The 22,185-nt window shown below is 38.3% G+C and overlaps 1 protein-coding gene across 4 annotated transcripts in view; it reads left to right on the top strand.

Annotated features, from left to right (window-relative positions):
- Nucleotides 1-22,185, top strand: part of PPP2R2C (protein phosphatase 2 regulatory subunit Bgamma) — a 187,161-nt gene that overhangs the window by 152,988 nt on the left and 11,988 nt on the right. For all 4 annotated transcript variants that reach the window (XM_056490554.1, XM_056490555.1, XM_056490558.1 and 1 more), the window contains 3 exons: nucleotides 5,030-5,194; nucleotides 17,203-17,372; nucleotides 21,993-22,084. In XM_056490554.1, coding sequence (XP_056346529.1) covers nucleotides 5,030-5,194; nucleotides 17,203-17,372; nucleotides 21,993-22,084 — 427 coding nt within the window. The remainder of the gene's footprint in view (nucleotides 1-5,029; nucleotides 5,195-17,202; nucleotides 17,373-21,992; nucleotides 22,085-22,185) is intronic.

Here is a 22,185-nt window from a genome sequence, read left to right as displayed (position 1 = left end):
GCACATGGTGTAGGAATGATATAACCATCATGTAGGAAGTGTAAAACTGGTACAGCTTGATTTGTAGGCATCACAGTTCCCTCTTTGTAATGAAAATAGTGTGCACTGAATGACTAGCAGGGGAAACCACTCAGAGAAATGCTTATATTAAAAGTGTAGAGCCTCAGCAGGACCACAGTAATCAATTACTCTAAACTGAAGCCCTGGCAGCTTCCATGAATTGCTATTGATTTCAACTACTAGTCAGTGAATCTTTCTAGGGCTAAGCTGAAATGTAGGTGTGAGATGCAGACAAAATTAGTAACCTGAACAAATCTCTGTGGAAAACACAGGGAACAGCCAGGTTTGGTAAGATATGTTATGCTGAAGGTTATTTTTTGAAAGTGCTTAAATTTGCAGAAACCTAAGTCCCACGCAGGGATAAAAATGAAGTGTCATATCAGCATATATTGAAATAAGAAAGATGAGAATTTTGTTTTTCTTGTGAAGTTATTATGGAAAATTTTGTCTGGCTTTCTAAAGAAAGCCTCTCCTCCTCCACTGCAGTTGAGTTAAAGTGGGGAGGGAGCAAATATTTTTTTTTTTCTTGAGCCTTCTTCTGACCATAAAAAATATTTCTTTCTTGCAGTGAACCCACAAGTAATTTAAAATTATTCCAAAATAATGATAGAAGATTCAGTCCTTTATATGCTGTAGGTTGTGAGCTACAAATTTGTTCTCTACAAAATTCAGTTTCTTGTTAAATTCCTTGATGGTTTCAGGAGGATGAAGCAGCTATTTCTTTATGCATACTGTTCACTTCAAAGGGAATTTAATCTGTTTTGAGGAGGCTGCTATGTTTCCATTATCATACAAGGAAACTTATTCTGGGACCTTTTTTGCTCAGCAGGAACCCAGTGTATTTTCCACATTCTCATTATACATGTTTTGGCATGAGCATAAAGCAGGCATGCTCATTTTTATTCTAGCTGATCAAGAGTAGAAGTCTGATTAATATGAATTTTGGATCAAGGTGAGGGTCAACTTTGTAACCTGTAATAAAAGGAACTTTCTGGAGTGACTTCTCCCAGAGGGGAATATTTCTGTTAGATCAGTGGCCCAGAGGCAATGGAACAAATTTTCTTCCTCCTGTTATCCTCATTTTGCTATCAGCTGCACAGCAGCAGCACACAACACTGGGTTGGAACTGAACATACCATGTAGCTGAATTGTGTACTCAGATCACATTCCTCACACTGCATATCATTGCCGCTTTTTAACCATGCCTTTCCTTATGCTCTTTCCTCCTTCCTCTCTTTGAGTTTTTCTTCTCTCCCTCAGATCTTTCCCTAAAGCCTCCTCAGAGCCAGGCCTTGCCCAGTCTCCTTTGTTCTATTTCTGTTCTTGAGTAGTCTGGGGAAGGCAGTGTAGATGCTCAGCCAGAGTTAAGGTTACATTGCTTTGCTGCCTTTCCCAAAATTGCCTTTCCTGGCCTTGTAGCTCTACTAATCCAACATCATCTCCACCACTCTAGTTGCCAAGTGTACTTGGTCTTTTATTTCCATTTTGCTGTGGAGAGCATCTCTAAAGTCTGCTGGCCCCTTCATAGCTTTATCCTGTTTCATGGAGCCAAGCAGTGGAGAACAGGTCTGGTGTGTAAGACAGCAAATAGTTAAGGGGAAGGACCTGTTCTGTATATTGCAAGCAAGAAGATATTTTATATTCCTTATTTTAATGTTAATTAATTAAAAGACTGCTGTATATTCTGCAATATATTCTATATTCATTGCTGGCAAGGTGCAAGTTCAACCTCCCCTTAGTGCAGCTTTCTTCTACCAGGGATCAAAATGCCCTGTTCTTGTCAAGCATGTGTGGGAGTCAAAGCAATATGAACATATTTTTCATTTTCTTAGGCGAAATCTCTACCCTGTTAGGGCACAGGAACACTGCCTTTTTTAGGACTACAGAATTGCCAGTGATGAACTGAACTCCCTGTTCTTTCTGTCTTAGATGCCTTTGGTCCTAGGTGTTTTTCCATACTCTGAAAATGAAGCAGAAAACGTGGTACAAGAGTCAGGTGTGACTGGTATTTCAGAGGTGGGTGCAGTGGAGAAGGAGGACCATGCCCCTCTCCTGACAGCCCTCCACAAGGTCTGATTGCAGGGGAAGACAGTGGGGAAGGAGACAACTACAGATTTGTGCTATCACCATAGTTTTCTCTTTAGCAGTGGAATTTTCATTTAATCAATTTCTGCCAGATTCCCTCTGTTTCATGCTGTTCAAGTTCACCAAAGGCCCTGTTTCTAAAGCACACTGTCTGGTCCAGTTTTTTTAAATTTCATTATTTTTTCCTGCCATCCAATGCTGTGCTTAAAAGGAAGAAAAGACACAAAGGGAAGACAGAAAAATAGAAATGAAAAATGTCCCATGGGAGATGCTTGCCCTTACCATGTCATGCTAGTTTAAATACAGTTCCCACACATCACATGTCAAGCTGTACTTGATTGTTTTCAAATAGATGGCAAAAATCATGAGAGGAGGAAAACGTTCTTTTGTGTGACATATTCTTCTTTTGATATATTGGGTTCTGTAGCTGTCAAAACAAAGGCTGTTTTTCCATCTATTATTACAAATGCATTTGGGCTAAATCTCATCTGCAACTCTCTAGTCCCTTGGTTGTTTACTTCAATACTGTGTTAGTGTTTTAATTTTTCTAAATCTAGTGAAATGATGAATTTTCATTTCTGCTCTGATTCTCAGTAGGCAAATGAGGTTCTTTCTCAGTGGAGATTTAGATCACGTCTGGAAATGCAATATGTTTCAAGTATTTTCAGCTTTTCTGGCAGGAGGATGGAATATCTAATTTCATTATTTGGCATAGGTTTATTCATTTTACACAATGAAAGGAAATTAATCAATAGTGTCTTCAGCATCCAGAAAAATGATACCTACCATGACTGTTTCATATACTCCATTTATATTTTATATCTTTCTTATCACTCAGCAATTATTCATCTCTCTGCTGAGAGGTGAAATTCTTCTATTGAGTAACCATAATTTCTCTGAACTCCACAAAGCAATTCAGTCCCTGAAAGCAATTGTTTTTACTTAAAGGTGTTTCTTGAGACAAATTCACCAAATACACATAACTGAATAAAGGTTATTTTTTTTTCTGTTGATATTCAGGATTATTTAGTGATGCTTTATAAAAGAGCTAAATCAATGTTTCTACATCTTAACATTCATTGCACTTTTATTAATCATGATGGATGCAAATGTGATAGTACAAGTAAGTAGGAATGCAGTTAAAATGCAACATTAATTCATTCCCAGTTGTTATTAAATGTCACAAGATATTAATAGTTTTGCTGATATTTTCCTTTCTAAACCACATGGGGGAAAAAGGGAAAAATACCCAAACCACAACAGTGTGATGTATGCACAGTCATCAAGATCATTATCTCTGAATCTTTTGTACTATTTCACTGTAATGTTCCAGACCTCTATTTTTGGGAAAGATCAAAGTATGGAGTGTAAGGTGATGATAGACTGTATCCCATTCCCACAGAAATCAATCAAAGGTCTTTGATTGGTCTTCCATTTGGGAAGTGGTCACAGTGGGAGCAGAAACAGGCTCAGTGCCATGATATATGATTTCTCTCACCATCAATAAAACAGATTTTCTCATTTATCTTATCCTCTGAGATGTTTAAATTTTGCACGTCAGCTGATTCAAATTTTATGTTCAGGGAATCCAGGCACCAAGATGATTTGTGTTTAGGGCACTGCACAGGGACTCAGTAGATATGGGTTTGTTCTGTCATGCATTTCCCATGTGATCTTATGCAAATCCTTGATTGCTTCTCACACAAACTCATCAGTAAAATAGGGTAATGTTCCTCTTCTTGTTCGAAGAATTTGTTAACATTTGGATGGCTTATCTGTAGCAGATTGCTGAGGGCCATGTGAAAATGCACAATCTTATTTAAACATACTGCTTTACATATATTCTTATTTTATTTTATGCTTGTGTGTCTATTGCTTTCTTCCAGCCCCCTCATGAGACTCACTTTCATTCTTTCTCTGTGAGCAATCTTTCACAGGCTGGCCTTCTCCTCCAAACAGGCTCAGTGTGGGTCCAGGTTTTAAGGCAGGTAATGTGTACAAGTGGAAATAGAAGTGAACTACACTTCATGTGGGTAATCTTTGGTGATCCAAAGTTTGTGCTTGGGAAACTAGATATTTGATATATTTTTATTCCAGATAATGTTCACTTAAATGATGCTCTGTCACAGAAATTCAGAAATTCATAGTAATTTTGGTGGTGGCATCATTTACATAAAAACCTAAGAAGGTTTTTTAAATATTCAAATAGCAAACCTAATACAGTGCGTAATTACAGAGTGTAATTTTTTTAAAGGAAATTGTATTATATTCACCTAAAATTATTTGCATAAATACTTTTGTGTTTGCCATGTGTGCCTTTGCAAAAAAAAAAAAAAAAAAAAAAAAAAAGGTAAAAGGTACCTTTTTTTCTTTTCTTTTTTTTTTTTTTTTTTTTTTCCTTTTACCTTAAGCTACATATATTTTTTAGCTTCAGTTGCATAACCATAAAAGCCAGTGAGCCTTAGTGGAGTGAGCAGATCTCAGCTGTGCATTGTTCCCTCTCAGTCAGCATTATCTGGGATAGAGCAGCAGTTTCAATAGCAAGTGCAGGACACAGCTGCCTGCTCCCTATTAGTTTCCATGAAGAATTGAAGTGAGAATTCTGTCCCTGCAATGCTGTTTCTTTGATGTCTTTGCACAGCATGGATAAATGGTGACCTGGCAATGGCATCTGCAGTAAAGCCCTGCAAACTTTGAGTTTTACATTGCTCTTTGGGTTTGGTGTAAGTGGGACAGGTATGGAAATTTAAAACTGTACTGCTACCAAACAAATGAGAGTATCTTTAAAAGCATGACTTGTGTGTACATTTGCATGCTTCCTTCAAGTAAGAGTCGTGGTTTACCTGCAGAAAACTGCATTTTCCTTGATGAAACTTCCATTCAGACATTGTAGATATAAAGCCAGCCAATATGGAGGACCTGACAGAAGTGATTACAGCCTCTGAGTTCCATCCCCACCACTGCAATCTCTTTGTCTACAGCAGCAGCAAAGGATCCCTGAGACTCTGCGACATGCGGGCGTCGGCTCTGTGCGACAAACATTCCAAGCGTAAGTCCTGGCTCCATCGGGCCCAGGTGCCATTAGAGTCTTGCTGATCACTGGCACCACGTAGATGGGTTCATGCCCCAGTGTATTAGTTTCTCCCTTGCAGGCACATTTGAAAAGAAAACAGTCTGTGACTGGTTGCCCTTACGGTTCTTATTGATCAGTGAAGAACCCAGAACTCTGGTGAAAGAGAGAGGATTCCTAAGAAATCAAAGAGGATGAGAGAGTATTTAAGTGGATGATTTGAATACACAAGTACTGTTCTGAATGCTGCAGCAAGTAAATTTTAATTGTCAGACTGCCTTCAAATTTTGAATCTGTTTTCTGGATTAGGAAATCTCAGTACCCTTCCTAAAAGTGTAGTCCAGCATTCCCTGTATGTACTTCTTCAATATTATGTCTTAACAGTCTCAGAGGAATTCAATAAGTAGTTGGGGGATAGGAAGGAAAGAAATAAAAATTGTGTTGATATAGAAGTTGTCATCAGTCCTACATGGTTTTATGTAGCCTGTGAAATTTTGACATGAACCTCCAAATCATGATAGTTCATCTCTAAAATGTACATAAGAAGAAGGAAGTAAAATTTTAAAATATGTGACTATCTTTGTTCTCAAAGTAAAAGTTGAAGAAAAATGCATGTTTATATTGTCTTACTATCAGCTCTTTATGGTCTAGAGAAGACAGACTGTGGTTCTTCTCACCAGTAATGTGGCAAGCCTGGGCACTTTGCCTTGTGCAAACCACCTGTTTGTTCCTAATCCTCTGACAATGCCCAAAGGCATTGGGTGGTGGCTGAGAATCTGAGAACCTCCTGAATGAGCTGTGATGGCTCTGCCTTAGTCACCTTTGGGATGAGGGCTCTTCCAGGAAGGACACCTCCATCTCACAGAACTGGGTCATCAGTTTCTTTTGTGATGCTGAAACATTGGAAGGAAATTTGAGAGAAATTCTTTTAGTACCAGAGCACACAAGAGGTTTTATTCCATTCAGTGCCCACTTGTACCTGTTGGAGATGGGTAGATCTTATTAGTAGGGACAAAAGGGGAGAAAAAGGCATGTGAAGATTTAAATGAGGCATAAGTGGTACACAGATTTCATGCATATGCTATTTTTAAAATTGAAGTGAATTTAGTAAAAAGCCTGTGACTAGGCCTTTTGACTGCAAGGAGAAATGCACATGCTCAGAACCTCTTAGGATGTGGTATCCAATTATAAAAAATAACCTTCAAGGACAATTTCCCAAGCAGAGAAGTATTTTACCTTTGTTAGCTGTATCTCCTTGTACTTGTAGGGGGAATTCAATACCATGAAGTGAAATGTAAGCATGACACAGTCTGACACAATGCTGTGAGTTATCCTGTCCCACTTAATTGCTTTGTTCTGTAATACTTCCATTTCTTCCTGCTAATAAGGCCTCCATGCCCATGTAACCCAATGCCAAATGCCAATCAGAACTTATTAAAACCACAATGCAGCAATGCTGGATGAAAGAAGGCATTTTATGTGAGAAGGGAGAGCAAGGTCTAATGGTCATTGATTAAACCCCATTTTCCAGATCTGTGAGTTAGAAAATAGCCATTTAATGTAGCATTGCTGCACTGAAGTCAAGTCAAGCTCATTGAGAATCTGAGTGGGTGCAGTACAAAACTGATACAGCAATGGAAGAACTTCCAAAGTTTTAAAAGGAGGAAGCCCATGTACTGCTGATTGGAGTTTCAGTATAGCTCTCAGAGACAAGCAAAGTGAATTATATACAGCCCACAGCAGCCTAAAAGGATATACCAAAAACAGTCTGCAAAATCAAGTTAGTTTGTCTCTCTGGTGCCTTGACTGTGCATCTGATTCCTCTTTACAGCTGCTGAATTTACAGCTGGTGCACATGAATGATCAGTACCTCCTCTCCTAGCTTGCCTTGTCTTTCAGTCTTTCCCCATAACTGACTTCACTTTTCAAGCCAAACAGCACAACTGGAGTTGCTGTTACCCCTCATGTTGTGCCATGCAGCCCTGCTTTCTCAGCACAGTCTAGTATCACTGTGTGCTGTATTTCCCATGCAGTTCCAAGACTGTAATGGATTTACATATTTTTAGGGATGAAAGGTACAAACAAAATACCTGGATAGTGAGCATATTTTGTGAACTTTTGCATTTTCTCCTTTTCCCTTTATTTATTCAAATCTCTGTAGCTCTCATCAAGTCCAATGCAGCTCTTGGGGGAAGAGCCCTTCCATTTGTACAGGTTTAGAGAGTGCCATGAATAATTACTGTGCCAGACTGTAAAAATAAATTACATATTAATATCTGTAGTGTAAGTCAACCAACACAGGATGTTAATAAATTATAATGTCTTGAAGATTGCTGATTTTCTAAGCTTAGTGTCAGAATCTCTCTTTTCAGCATTAGTGACAGCAACACTACAAGGTTTCCCTTATAAATCCTCATGGCTTTGACATGGAAAAGATGAGACTACTTCCATCTGTACTCATCCTTGATGCCTATGCTGAGATTTAATAGCAAGGTGCCAATTTGTATGAAGAGTTGTAATGGGGATATCTGCCCCTTAGAAAAATTATCTCAGACCACCAAATCTATTTATAAGGCACTGAAAGAATATCAGGTCAGCAGCTGAATTTTAAATGGTCATTGAGATACTGATAAGGTGTGATAAAATGTGTTGTGTCTCTAATAGACTCCCTGAAACTGCTTCTTACAACAGCTCTGTAACAGATTGTGCAGTGCTCAGTGAGGATCACAAGAAAATCTTATGTAGCCATTGCAAATGTGTATCAGGGAAAGAGCCCTCTCTAACCACAGAGCAGCTACATTCATAATGCTGTTCCATGTTATTAGCAGATTTTGCAAGCAGTGGGAGAGGATGCCATCAAAAATGTTCTGGAGAGGAGGTGCCAAAGAAATGAACAGGAGTGGGACTGAGGAAGGTGTTCTTGCAGTCCACAGTGTTATAGGTAAAGATTGAAAACATTTATGAAAGTCAGACTCGAGAAGCAACAAATAGGGAATTAATATGGAAATAACATGGAGCCTTTCACCTAAATAGTGTACTTGCCAAAGCACCCAAATATTGCCTTTGAGATGTCATCAGGCAACATGCATGGCAGTGCAGTGTAGAAAAAAGACAGTATATGGAAATCTTTGACAGCAGCAAAAGTATCACTGTTAGAGCAGTCAGCTGGGAACATTGAAGGAATAAAATAATTAATCCTCACCTCAAATTCCATAAATTTTTATGCAAGGGGTTTAGGTGACAAGGAAGACAAGCATAGGGATACTGTTGCAGTAAGATCATCCTGACTAAAAATGTACTTACAGCAGCATTTATTCAATTAACAAATAGTTGCTAATTTGGTTTTTTTTTTTTTTATTGCTAATTTTATGTTCAGACATCCTTATAAATGTGCATGGAGTTAATATAATTCTTCCAAACAGCTTGTAGGCTGGATGGGTGCATACAGCTGTTTCAACAAATCATACAATACAGCAGTCAGCTAAAGAAAACTGAGTTTGAGCATGTGAAGTCAGAAAAAAATAAAGCACTTTTTCAGTAGTTCATCAGAATTAATAAAATCATTATTAAATGGTAAATATAAACTGTATAGTTATGCAATATGGAAATTTAGGCTACTCAAGAGTATAGCTCCTATTGATATTTCATGTAATATCCTTGGCATCTTATATTCATTGCATACTTCAGAAGCTGTAGTAATTTATTTAAATTCTGTATGTTGCTTTAAGGGTTTTTTAGTATTAATTTCTTAATATGTATTTGCAGACTGAAACCCTATTTCTAATTATCCATTACCCATGTGCAAAGTTTACAGCAAAATGCTTCAAGGAAAGAGGAGCTGCAGTTTCCAGTTTATTGCTCTGTGTGCCACAGTGATCTTAAAAACAAGAAAGTTGGGGTTAAATAGCATTAGCCTCTGTCACCATGAGTTGGTGCTGCTTCTCAAGCTCTGGGTCTGTAGCAGGAGCTGCTTGGAGCCCTCCTCCCTTGACCAAGGAAACATTTGTAGGTGTCAGGCAATCCCAAGAGCTTGCCCTGGACTCTCCCTGAATGCAGCAAAGCCTCTCAGCTGGGTTGGACAGTCAGCATCTTAAAAGTATTAAATGGGTTTTTGGAGCAGTGCAGAGTGAATTCCAGGTTTGGTTTGGGACTCAGAGATGCCACCCAAAGATCAGGGGCTTGGTTTTTCTATTGAGAGTACTTTTCCACATTTTTATTTGAAATCCAGGCCTGAAAGAAATGCCAGCTTTTCCCAAGGATAAATGCCACAGTCTTGTCAGTCAGGACTCAGTTGGGCTATCTGCTGGACTTTTTTGTGATTACCTTTGATTTTAAAGAATTCAGAATCATGGAAGCAGCCAAGACACAAATCAAGGATAACCTACTTAAACATGTTGAATTTAAAAAATGAAATTAATTATATTTACCAGTTGTTTAAAGCAGGTTGGAATTTCAGAGACAAGACACCTTTCATGCCTCTGCCTGAATATGGATTATCTTTCATTTACAACAGAGAACAAGCAGATGCACAAAAAAGCCTGTGACAGACTATCCCTGCTGGATTTGCTAATTAATATTGACCTTTCCAAATGAATGATGCTTATTGTCTGACTGAAAAAGTGACAACTTGTTTTTCTTCTGTGCAAGCTTAACATCTAAAATAGGCTTTTTATTTCTGCATCTGGTCTCATGTCAGGTTATGATCTGAGAGAGAGGCAGTCATCACTCTCCCTTTGGGCACAGAGAGGGCCCTGTCAAAGTGATGTCCACTTCAGGCAAAATCTGCAAGGTTTCATGTGACAGGAGTGAAACTTAACTGAGCTTCTGAAATTATTCTACCCCATGCTTGGTGAAGGCTTGTTCTTCTTACCCTAATTCTGGGTTTGTTTTCAAGCATCCACTACAAAGGCATATATGCATTGCTGATTTTGTATCCCCAATGAAAAATGTGCCTATATCTTGATAATTTTGTAATTAGGACTGTCACTAAAGGTCTGTTACTAAAATTTCATGCATGCTTAACTAGATCCTGGAATGGATTCTTCCTTGTGCAGGAATCCCAGTGAAATTTGGTAACAGATTGCCTTTAGCTGGGCTCCAAAGCTTCCATTCTGCTCAGTTTGGATGAATGTATAATAAAGACATTTAAAACATGGCTAATGAAAATTCAAAAATGTTTCTACAGAATTGCAATTATGTCTATATAGTGTTTCCTTCAGTTTTGCAAGATATATTAAAATGAAATCTGTGGAAGAAAAAAACCTGATTTATATGCTTCTAGCTATCAAATACTAGGAGGAAAGAGAAAAGCCTGAAGCAATGGTAAATGATTTATGATTGAAGAGGTGTTTCATTAACCCCATCTCCCCCAGCCACACAGAGATAAAGCAAATAATTGCTGTAAGATTGATTTAATTATTCAGTCTATTAGAATTCCTGTCTTGTTTGCTTAATTTTTTTTAATAGCAACAAATACTGCTGTTTAATGTCTCATGAAACCAGCTTTCAAGAGCTTATTTCACTGGGGGAGAAAAAAATCCACTTATCACTAATCTTATATATCAAGATCAGAAAGATTTCCACATCAGTTTGGCTGTAGAGCAGGAGCAGTTTTATGTCCCGTTAACTCCTTGGGGTTGCTCACTACACGTGGCATTAAACATGCACATAAGTCTTTGTGAGACTGAGCTTTAAAGAGCTTGATCTTCTAGACTGGCTTTGAGTTTTTTCAATTCCTCTTCTCTCTTCAGCACCATTTCTCTTTATTAACAAACTCACTGGCAAAGTTATATTAATCTAAGCAACTCTGTAGTGCAGCTCCCACCCACTGATCTTTAGCTATTGATCTGGCTTTGCCTTTCAGCACTAATGCACCCTCCCTTGTGGTTTGTGACAAGCTGCAGCAACTCAGTGCAGATGGTAAAACAGATTCTTAAATATTGATTTGAGGCTCCACTTTTAAAAGCCATGCTCTCTGGAGGTATTGATGAGAAGCCTGGTTTTAATACTGGGTCATTGGATAAAGGAATGCTGTATGGTAGGTGAAATTTCAGCCTCCTGGTGTGGAGGTAGGGTCAGAAATTTTCTTTGTGTAAAAGAAGGAAAATTAAATGTGTTAGTGACCAGGGCACAAAGAGGTGCTCTCTGAATTACATAAAAGCAAGTAGAAATTTGAAATACAAAAAGATACTTCTTTTTAGTTTAAGGCAGGATAAACAGCTACAGGCTATGGTAGTGTAAAATGTTAAACAAATGTGTCTCACAAAATAATTATATTTTAGATTGCTTATAAAAGCAGATTCAAAAACTCTCTCTCATGTATAACCATATTAATCAGTGTAGACCAAGAAGGCAAGATTGTCATATTAGCAGAATATTCTATTATTGAAAGAGAATTTCCAAGGGAGATGAATGTATGAGTGAATTGGCTTAATACAAAACAATAAAACATTCAGAGATAGTGAAAGATAGAATAAATAATAATGGTAAATCATATTATTATCATGAATAATGAAGCAAAAAGGTATAAAGAGACCATGAATTTCAATGGGAGCTTGCAGTTGGGCTTGATTCACTTAGAATGAACTGAGGGACTCTTTTGTATTAAACCCTAAGATAGATTTTAAAACAGTGCATAAAAATGACACCTGGGCAGACCAGAGTCCTTCTAGCCCATTGTTCTGGCTCTGATATTGGCAGTGGCAACATCAGCAGAAAGTGTAAGAACAGACCAAGTGTATAATCTTTACCCTCTGCAATTTGCAGCTGCAAACTTGAGGTTCAGGGACCTCAGTGGAAGTGAGCTTACTGCATTCAACAATACTGAAATGGATGTTTGGGGTTTTTTCTTTTCTTGAAGTTCTGCAGTTACTTTTGAACCTGTGTGTATTTTTTACCATTCACAATATCTTTCAGTAAAGTTTTTAATAGCTTGATTAGTATAGTGTGAAGGACCCTCTTCTCTCTGCTTACCCTGTCCCAGTTTCACATGGTCACCCCTACCTGAGGATTGGAAGAGACAGTGTACAGAGTGAGCTGTCATTCCCTATTCATCCTTCCCATGCCACTCCTAATTACAGCCCCCTCAGTCTTTCCTAGGTTGAGAGAGCCCAGTCTATTTAGCCATTCCTTGCATGGACGAAATTTGGTACTTCTGGTCATTTTTATTGGCCATTCTTAAGATCTCTACCACATCAGAGATAAGCCCAGAACTATGCTTAGCTCAAGATGTAGCATTTCTTGAATTAAATGGCACCAAAAAAATGCTTTTTGTGTTGAACATTAGTAACAAGTGTCATGTACTTAAAAAAAAAATAAAAAATTCATAGAAGTTCAAATGAAATTTAGTTTAGATTTTTTATGCTAAATTATGAAATGTAATAGAGCAAATCACAGCTGACCTGGGAATAATGCTAATTTGCCATCTAAAAATATTAGAGTATGGTTAAATAATCTGGTATTTTGGTTACAGTTTTTTATTTATCATCAATTAGGTAAGCATATTGGCTCTCGCTTCTTTTGCTCCTGTGGCTAGTCTGTCAAGATCAGTGAAATCCAATACATTTCCAAGTACTATTTTCCAGTATGTTCTAATCAAGAATTGCAGACATTTTCATTTGGGATCTGGAATTAAATTGGGACTTAGTTTAAATGATAAATTATTTGGCCTGGGACTGAACCCGCTTTGTGTGTTTATGAAATTAAAGTCCAGTGAGGGATTACATGATCCACCACTGGTATTTCCAGGTCCAGTTGAAATTCACCTATTGTTTGTGTACCACTGTAACCCAGAGGTTTATCTGTAATAAGTTCTTAGTTCAGTCTAGCTGCAGAATGTTTACTTGCTTATATAATAAAAATGAAAAATTGTTTTCCCTGTGATGTTCCACCAACTTTGTTGGCCCTGGTCTCCATTGTCCTCTCCCTCTCAGTAACCACTCTGCCTCTGTTCTCACTTTTGCCAGAGCTGTTGAGCTGTTTCCATCTCTTTGTAGCTGTGACCCTTGAACAGGAGCTGGATGATTTTCTACATCCATTAGCTGTCTTGCTATATGATGCTATAAATAATCCTATAAATGCTATATATTTTATAAAGATATAAAATCAGAAATTTCCAGGACAGGATGCAAATTATAAACAGCATCCTCTTAAAAAAAAAACAAAAACAAAAACCAAACCAAAACAAAAACCAAAAAACAACAACTAAAAACTTTAATAAGTTATATTTGTTCATAAGTAGAAAGAAATAGAGGGAATGAGTCTTCAAAGCTGTTTATAATTTTATCCTATGACTGATGGAACTTCTTACAAGATCTGTGGAGCAGATTTCTCTTCAAGTTGTCCTCTTGTGATGATTTCAGGAGGAATACAGAATTTTGTATACTATATCAGATGATAACACTGCACCCACCATATAAGACACTTTTAGCATTATTTTTAATATTTTTTAAAGTTCACTTATCCCAGAATTTACACCCTGCTGCAATTAAAGCTTTGCCTAGCTAGTCGTTCAGAATTGAACTTGAAAGTTAATTTGGGTTAGATTTTGTTTTGCTTTGTTGGCTGCATCTTGTCCAATAAATAGCAGTTTCAAGTGTGTGGAACCAGGCCCATATTAATGAGAAGTTGAGGTGGCAGCACCTGTGACCCCCAGATGCAAATGAGAGCCACAAGGTGTTAGTCCACCACACTTCTTCTGGCTACTGCCTGAAGCATCTGCTTTCTTTTGGCCAGTGTCTGGGAGGGAAGCTGTGAGATGGACCTTTCCACCTACACTTGCTGTTTCTGGCCATTTTATTTTTTTAACTTTAGATATCTGCAATAATTTCTGCATATAAACACACACATTAGAGATGCCTTTCCTGTCCTGGAAAAGGAAAATCTCCATTCTGCATTAGTCAGAGAAATTCACAAGGAAACAAGGATATTTTTTATGAGGGATAAGAGTTTGTTTTTCAGCAGATGGTACTTCCTTTTAAGAAAGAAGCAGCATATTTTTATGCTACAGATTTTCCCCAGGATTCAGAAAAACAGTGCTCTGGCAAGTATCCTTCACTGAACCCATCCTTCTCTGCAAAGTCTGGACTTCTCTGAGAAGCTATTGTGTTTTTTAACTTGTGAGCTATGCAGAAAGGAATTGAGTATTTTTATTTCCCTGAGCAGACTCCCCAGCTTACCCATGTATGTGGTGGTGGCATAAGGGGCAGGAACAGTGTCTTCCTGGTAGGCTCCTCTTTAAGCACTGGCTGTACTCAGAGCTGTGCTCTGCTTTCCTCTGCAATCTCATGACACTTCTCCATGCCAGAGTCCTGTCATCAAGGTCACATTTAAGTCTGAGCAAGTGTCACCTGAGAACTCAGTACATCACATCATTTGTGATTCCTAAGTTCATTAGGTATCTGGACAGGTAACTTTCTGTCCTTCGTGTAATTAGCACTGTGACCATTATCAGGAGCAGTAATGAAAGTTAAATACCCTTTTTTATGGCAAGTGTTTTTTATTAAGAAATTAGTGATGAAATTAATTACAGAATATAATAGAATCTGTAATCAAATGGCAGTAAAATTCAGATCTAACAAGATTTAGATACAGATAAGTAAGCCAGATCTGAAATCTCGCATTTCAGGTACTGATTGCTCCTGGGTGCAAGAGCTGCCTCCAAAAGATAAATCTTAACAATAATAAAGAGAAAACATCATTTGGAAACCAGGGGCTAGACCCATGGTTTTTTTCCCTATCAGCTTGGAGGGGTCAGAGCTGAGTTTGAATTGCTTGCCTGAAGTCCAAGTCACCAGGCTATCTCTTCACTGCTGTTCTGTCTCCAATTGCCCCTCTTGTGTTAGGCAAACTGAAGGGGGATATTGTGCTTTTTTGCACTATGTGCATAACCTTATATTGGTGCTAAACCAGAAATAGCCAAGTCCCTAGAACACTCTCTCACCTTCATTTCCTGAGGCTAGTGCCCTGTGCTGGTTGCTCAGGCAGATGCTGGTAGTTGCTAAGCTTTTCTCTTCTTTTCACTGGGAGCTGCTCCTTAATTTCCTGTAACAATTTTCCTGTGTTGGTTATGCTGACTAGAGGAACTATCTCCAAAGACTTGCTGCTACTAAAATTTCTACTGCTATCTTTCTTTCTGTAGTGATATGAGTCTTTCATGCCTCTGTTAGTTTCACAGCTAATTAATCTAAGTCTTTCTAATACTTAATACAGTAAGCACAGAAAAGCAATAAATGGGGCAGATAAAGAATGAAAAAGTTTAATCTCATTAATTAACAAAATGCAGAATATTCAGGTACAAATATCACTCCTCTTCTAATCACTGGGAGCTGGATGAGCCCCAAAGAGCCAAGAAAATATATCTAAGCTATAAATTAAGGTGTAGTTCAGTTAGAGTGGGTTTTGGTTTTTTCTTTCCTGGTTTTAATAGAAGCTTCACATCATAATTAGGAGGATGAAATTCCTGCCAGCCGAGTCTATAGTTTGGACAGATTAAAGGGAAGAGGTATGAGAAATGATAATTGCTTTGTGCTCATCAGACTGCTCTTGAAAATCTGACAGGATAATTACAAAATACCTGCTTTGCACAATGTCTAGGCAAAATTTTAAAGAGCTATTTAAAGTTGTTCATTTACAGTCTATCTGAAAAGTTTTTTGCTCTTTTTGAAGTAGTTCATTACCATTCAGATTTGTGGTGCATGTTTAAATATAGACCTTATTCTCATGTGCACGCCTGGCTGCACTCCACTGCCCACCCCCAAAGAAAATTGCCCATAATTTTTTGCATTACCCCACATACTTCACCCACGTACTCACCCTTAACTTTCAGAACATTATTTCACCTAATGGAAACTAACCTTTGTTGCCTCTAACAGTCTGAATCATAGTCGTGGATAAAATAATTGAGAGAGCAATGTTCCAGTGGGCTATACAAAAAACTTCATTTTGTCTGACAGTAAAAAGTTTTTCTACTTTCAGCATGCTTTCATGTTTCCTCACATGGATTTTCTTCACCTGTGTTTGAAACTTGAAAATGAAATTCACTGAATTGCCAATTTTCAGAGAATATTCTAGGGTCCCAAAATCCTATGATTTTGTGAGAGTTAAAAGAGCCTGTCAGCCTGACTTTCTACTGAAATTCCTCACAGAGGTCAGTTGGATCACAGGGCCACAGATATCTGCAGAAAGGCAGCAGAATTGCTCTAGGCACCCCTGAGGTAGGGGTAGAGTCACCCAATATCATTCTTACATGCAGTTGGACAGGGATGACCAATCTCACAGCTAGAAGAGCTGGATTTTCACATATGAACATCTTGTGAGCAATATTTCATGACCTGCTGCCTTGTCAGATCACACAGAGCTGCTGACCATCACATTCAGGGAGTTCAGTTCTTTCCAGAGCTGTCAGCACTGTCTCTTTTATGCTCACCTCTCAGGAAGAGATAATTGCAATTTGCAGTTGTTTTTTTGAATTCTCATCCTTAATCTTGGATGCCTTCAGACATGACCAATGAGTAGCCTGCAGCCAGGCCAGCTGGTCCTGGCAAGCAGGGCAGGCTTTGAGAAACAACCTCTCCCAGGGATGCCAGGACTGTGGTGACACCACTTGTACACACTCTCAAGTGTCAGGGTCACCTGGATTTTGGCTGTGTTGGGAAACGGGGTATGCAGACCCAGAAAAGATGAAGGCATGAAATGCCTTGCTATAGGTATCTGTAATCAACTAATCAGTGTATTTGCATAGTTTCACAAAGTCATGCTTTGAGTCCAGAGCTATAACATTAATTGCTGTAATGTTTAAAGCTTACAGTTTGTTTTTTTATATGAAGTTAAAAGAATCAGTTAAATGCTGGATGTACAATTAATTCTGTATTATGTTCCTTGGTAGATTGAATTACATGTTTCACAAGAAATGCATGCTTCAGATTGTACAACAGAGCATATTTTATACAATCCTGATTTCTGTCTCTTGCTTTGTTTTCTTCAAACAGTTTATGAAGAACCAGAAGACCCCAGTAACAGATCATTTTTTTCGGAAATCATCTCTTCAGTGTCAGATGTCAAATTCAGTCACAGTGGTAGATACATGCTTACAAGAGATTACCTCACTGTCAAGGTTTGGGATCTGAACATGGAAACAAAGCCTGTAGAAACGTACCAGGTAGGAATCTCCATCTTAAAATGCAACATTATAAAAGGATCTTAGTGTTCAAAAACTGGATGCTTCTGTAAACTGCTCAAAACCTTATCTGAGAAGCAGCAAGCTTAGAGAATTAATCAAGGTGGTTAAAATCCTCACAGTGGCATCCTTATAGCAGGAAAAGGGCAATTGCAGCATTAGTAAGGAAGTGTAAAGCCTGGGGAGTCAAGGTAGCACTTCCTGTGGATTGGGCTCTTGAAAGAAATTATTATTCTAACAAGAGAAATAATCTCTTCACTTTGGCATCTGCTTTCAAATGATGTATTTCACTACTAACATTTAAAAGGAACCAAGGAAAAGATTTTGTGCTTTTGTTGCTTAGCACTCTGCTCCTGGTGGGACTGCTGAAAGTTTACACCTTTGTCAGTTCAGAACTACTTTTTACAACTTGATCTGTGTCTTTCTCCCTTGTGCCTGGTTCTAGAGGTGCTCCTTGTTAAACCCTGGCAGCACCACTGACACAGCAGCTCACAATTGCCAGACAGGCACATCTGGTTGCCTGAATTCATTGAGATATTATCCAGGGAAAATGCCAGTGGCTCCAGCCAGTGCTAAGTTTGTACTCTGACATCTGTTATATTTGGCAATAGAGGGCTGAGCTTACTTTTTTTGACTCTGGCTTGAAGAAGGAAAATATGTCTGTGACACAGAAACTGCTTGTTATGAAAATGCAGTAAGGGAAAAGCTGTTAAGCTACCTAAAAAAGTATATGCAAAGTAGGAAAAATGCCATTCATCTGACTTGTGCTGCTTACTGAGAGACAATCCTGTGACAGTGCTGGATCAGTCACTTGTTTTCTGTGTCTAAATAATGGCAGGTGGGATACAGTAGTTCACAGTAACTATAATTAAGATTGGTTTTAAAAAACCATGATGAGAATTTGGTAGCATTTCTTGTCAAAACAAACAAAAATTTCCAGTATTCTTTATCTAGCATTTATAGACAGAGTGGGCCCCAGTGCTTTTCAGTGCATCCATTACATTGCAGTGGACAGTGTTCACTGCTCAATGTGTTAATATTGGAAAAGCTGAGCCTGTTTAAGACTACAGAATTGGATTTGCTCTTTAAAATGGCAGTGCTTTAAATGCTGAATGTGTTAGAAATGTTGATATGCTGTGAAAATTGAGTGGGTGGGTAAGGGCGAGACTATGTTTTATATAACAGAATAGAATCTCGGATTTTGGGAACTTAGGTAATATATTACTTTATACCTATTCTAATTTAGTAGGCAGCCTAGTCCCTGGGGAGGAAGAGCTGGTCAAGCCAACCTCTTTGTCTTGACTTTGACACCTGGTTTTTTTTCCTCATGTTGGCAGCTGTGAAACAAGCTGGTCACTTTAAAATCAGTCTGGCACCCAACAGCAGGGCTAATTAAAAAGTTATATTTTTTCATGCTGAGATGGGGAAAAATGAGTACTGATAATTGCAGCCAGAAGTTTATAGAAAAAAAAACCAAACAAGATCCACAACAACAAAACCCCTTATATAATATTAAAAAATATAGCAAGATATAACAATGTTCTTAAACCTTTCGATTGCCTTTAATTTTCAAATATTTATCCAGTGCTTTTTTAAGAATATATAAATGTGTTGCTGGACACTGCAGTAGACTAAGGGAGAATCTGGAACTAGGGGCCTTGGGAAGCCAGTAACACAGGATTCCATATGGTTCATGTGATCCAACTGCTCTGAGAACCTTTCATGTTTTTAAGCTGCAGAGACTAGAGAATTCTGACCTAAGGAAAAGTGGTTTAAATTACTGTCTTAAATGATTTGTCTCAGAGATATCTCTCTCACACAAACCTAAATCTCATATATAAACTTGGCAATTTCTCAAAAGGTTTTTTGGGGTAGATCACAGGAAGGCAACAAATAAACCTAACATTTTCAGTTATGTATCCACATAATTATGATGACAATACATTATTAAAAGATTAAAAGGTGTTCATTAAAAGATTGAATTTCTCATTTCATCCACTGCATGGTAGCCACTTAGATATTGCCTAGCTGCCATAGTGAGGGTCACAACAGGAGATTTCACACAGAGCTGTAATAAAGAGCAGAGTCCACAACTGTTCTGCTTCATTATCAGATTACAATTTTAATATTCAAAAGCTGACAAACCAAAGTGAATATCTCATACAGATTCTTTTTCATATCAGTGTTGTGGCTCAAAGGATGTTGTTGCATAGAGCAGCTGTTGCAGCCCTGCTGAACGTGTTATCTGCTGACAACGTTTCAGCACAATTTCCTCCTGTTTGTTTCACACTAAAGAAAAAGGGCAGAGTATGGTCAGTGGACAGCACTGAAAGAGCAGTGCAGTGCAATGGCCAGTGCTTGAATGTTGCAAGGCAGCCCTTCCTAGCAGGTTACTCTTCTGAGGGAATCACCCTGCAGAAGCCTTAGGAGCAGCAAGGTGAGCACATTCATGGCTGGGGAGAGCTTGATCCTCTTCAGGCAGGGTCTGTAGCATTGGGATTTGGACCAATATGTCACTTACCAGTGCAATTCCTGGCTGTGTCTATTCAGTCACAACAATGTGTGGCTGTGTTGGTGTGGAGCACAGCATTGCTAGATAATTCCATGAGGCTCAGACCTAAAATGTTGCAGTGAAGAAAAGGTCCTTGGTAATTAGTGAGGAATGAATTTGGTTTGCTTTCAAGTACTATTGATAAGTGGTAAGAGCAAGATGTAACAGGCAAGGCAAATCTGATTTTACCCTCAGTTGGTAGAGGCAGGTGAACATGCAAACAGTGAAAATTAAGTGTTTCTTCCAGTTAGTTTTTCAGTCTCTCTAAAGGTCTAAATGTGCTCAAATGTGATAATCTAAAGGTCTACATAAAGAACAAGGTGGTTGTCCAAGACAGTAGGGTGAGTCTGACAGTCTTAACAAGGTGAGACATCTGAGAGAGAAATTGCAAAATCCTTTTTGACAAAGCTGATAGAAAGGCACAGCTCCAAGCTGTGGACTTGGACACACTTTACAAAGGGTGTGTACATGACAGTGGTCATGACAGATGGCTGCTGGAAATGGAAACAAGAGAAAGACCCAGAAATGACAGTCAGGGAGGCAAATATCATCTACTTCCTTCTGCCTTACCCAACCTTTCTATTTCGTCTAAGTGTTGGGAGCTCACAAATATGACAAAGGAAAGAATTACAGTTCTGTAACAAATTACACTGCAAACATAGAAAGGTTTTAAGTAAAGAGAAATAGAAAGGATTTAATTACACAGACTGTAGGAAAATGCATCAGTAGTAAAAAAAAAAAGTGTTCTGACCTGTTGCTCACTGTGCTGGTAAATGCATTTAATTGTGGAATATTCTATCTTCCATTTGCCAAGTAATTGCTGTATAAGACATTATCTATTAATAAACAGTTCAGTGTACATTTATTAATGAATATTGGTCCATAACTAAAATTTTTAATTCTTCATAATCTTACATTACAAATCTTCTTTGGATACTGTACAATTTGACTATCAAAAATTGGTCAGTTTAAAGAAAATCTAAGTGAAAGGTCATTGTCCCTCACCTGGTCTTGATAGAAGTTATTTTACTAGAAGAAATGTTTGTGCCCTCAGGCCAAAGGAGGATGCTGAGCATCCATGAGCAGGAATAATTTCACTGGACTTGCAAGAACCTATAACTTCAGGATGGCAGAGCTAAATTATACCCCTGGGCCACTGGATTGGTGTATTTCTTCAGAAGGGCACCCACACATCTTTGTTTTATGGTTTCTACAAGAAGAAAATAGAAAGAAAATGAAGGGCATTAGTAAATTCATCTAGGCAGGGATTTTCTACCTTATTATTTCCTTATGGAATAAACCAAATCATCCAGAAGAAAAACTAATCAAATTAAGTAAAAGACTGAAACAGATTGCATGAGATCTCTTTCTGATAATCCCTGGTCAGCAGAGATGTGTGGCCTAGAGGAGAGATCTGCTGGGTAGTTCCACTTTTCTAGTTAATAAGTGAGAATTTGCAATGCTGTTTTAAAGTCTCAGCCAAATCAGAGAAATTCTTGGACTAAATTAGCGTTCTTATTTGCAGCCTGTGCAACTATAACCTTGTGCTGTGTTTGGCTTCTAAATGTCTTACAAAAACAAATGTAATCCCATAAAGGTTCTTTTAATAGAGCCAAGTTCTTTCTGCCAAAAGTGAGAGTCCACTGATCTTGGAATATGGCATTTTTGTTACTATTTAAATTAGCTTTCTTGCACATTAATTAGCCCATCTAGGGTATCAGCTGGTGAAATGTCTCTGAGAATTAGGCTAGCACTGAGAAAATCACCCAAGCAGGAAACAAATATGTTGAAGAGGGTGGTCTGCAGCCTGCTGAGGGAAGCTTGTTTCGTGGCTTCCTGCAACAGTAATTCTGTAGCACCTGGTTAATTGGGCTGTGGAAAAGTCCTGTTGGCTTCTTTGGGGTTTAAACACATTGTCTTCTGCAGAGCTACCAATCTATGCAGCATATTTTGAAAGTGAACATGGGAGATAACACAGAAAGTAAAGGGCTGGTTGTGGAGTTTTGTATTTTCTGGGATTTCAAGAATAACAATTATTTTCTTTAAAACAGGTCCATGATTACCTTAGAAGCAAGTTGTGTTCCCTCTATGAAAACGACTGCATCTTTGACAAGTTTGAATGTGCATGGAATGGGTCAGACAGGTAATCAATCCATCCTTCTCTCCATCACTGTCTTCATTTAGCAAAAGACCTCCCATATGATGGGGAGCAAACCTAAAGTAGTTACACGTGGTTATTTTCCA

Source organism: Oenanthe melanoleuca, chromosome 4 (genome assembly GCF_029582105.1).
Source record: "Oenanthe melanoleuca isolate GR-GAL-2019-014 chromosome 4, OMel1.0, whole genome shotgun sequence".
Classification (NCBI taxonomy): domain Eukaryota; kingdom Metazoa; phylum Chordata; class Aves; order Passeriformes; family Muscicapidae; genus Oenanthe; species Oenanthe melanoleuca.
The sequence above is the reverse complement of the archived record's forward strand: the minus strand, read 5'-3'. Positions and strand labels throughout refer to the sequence as shown.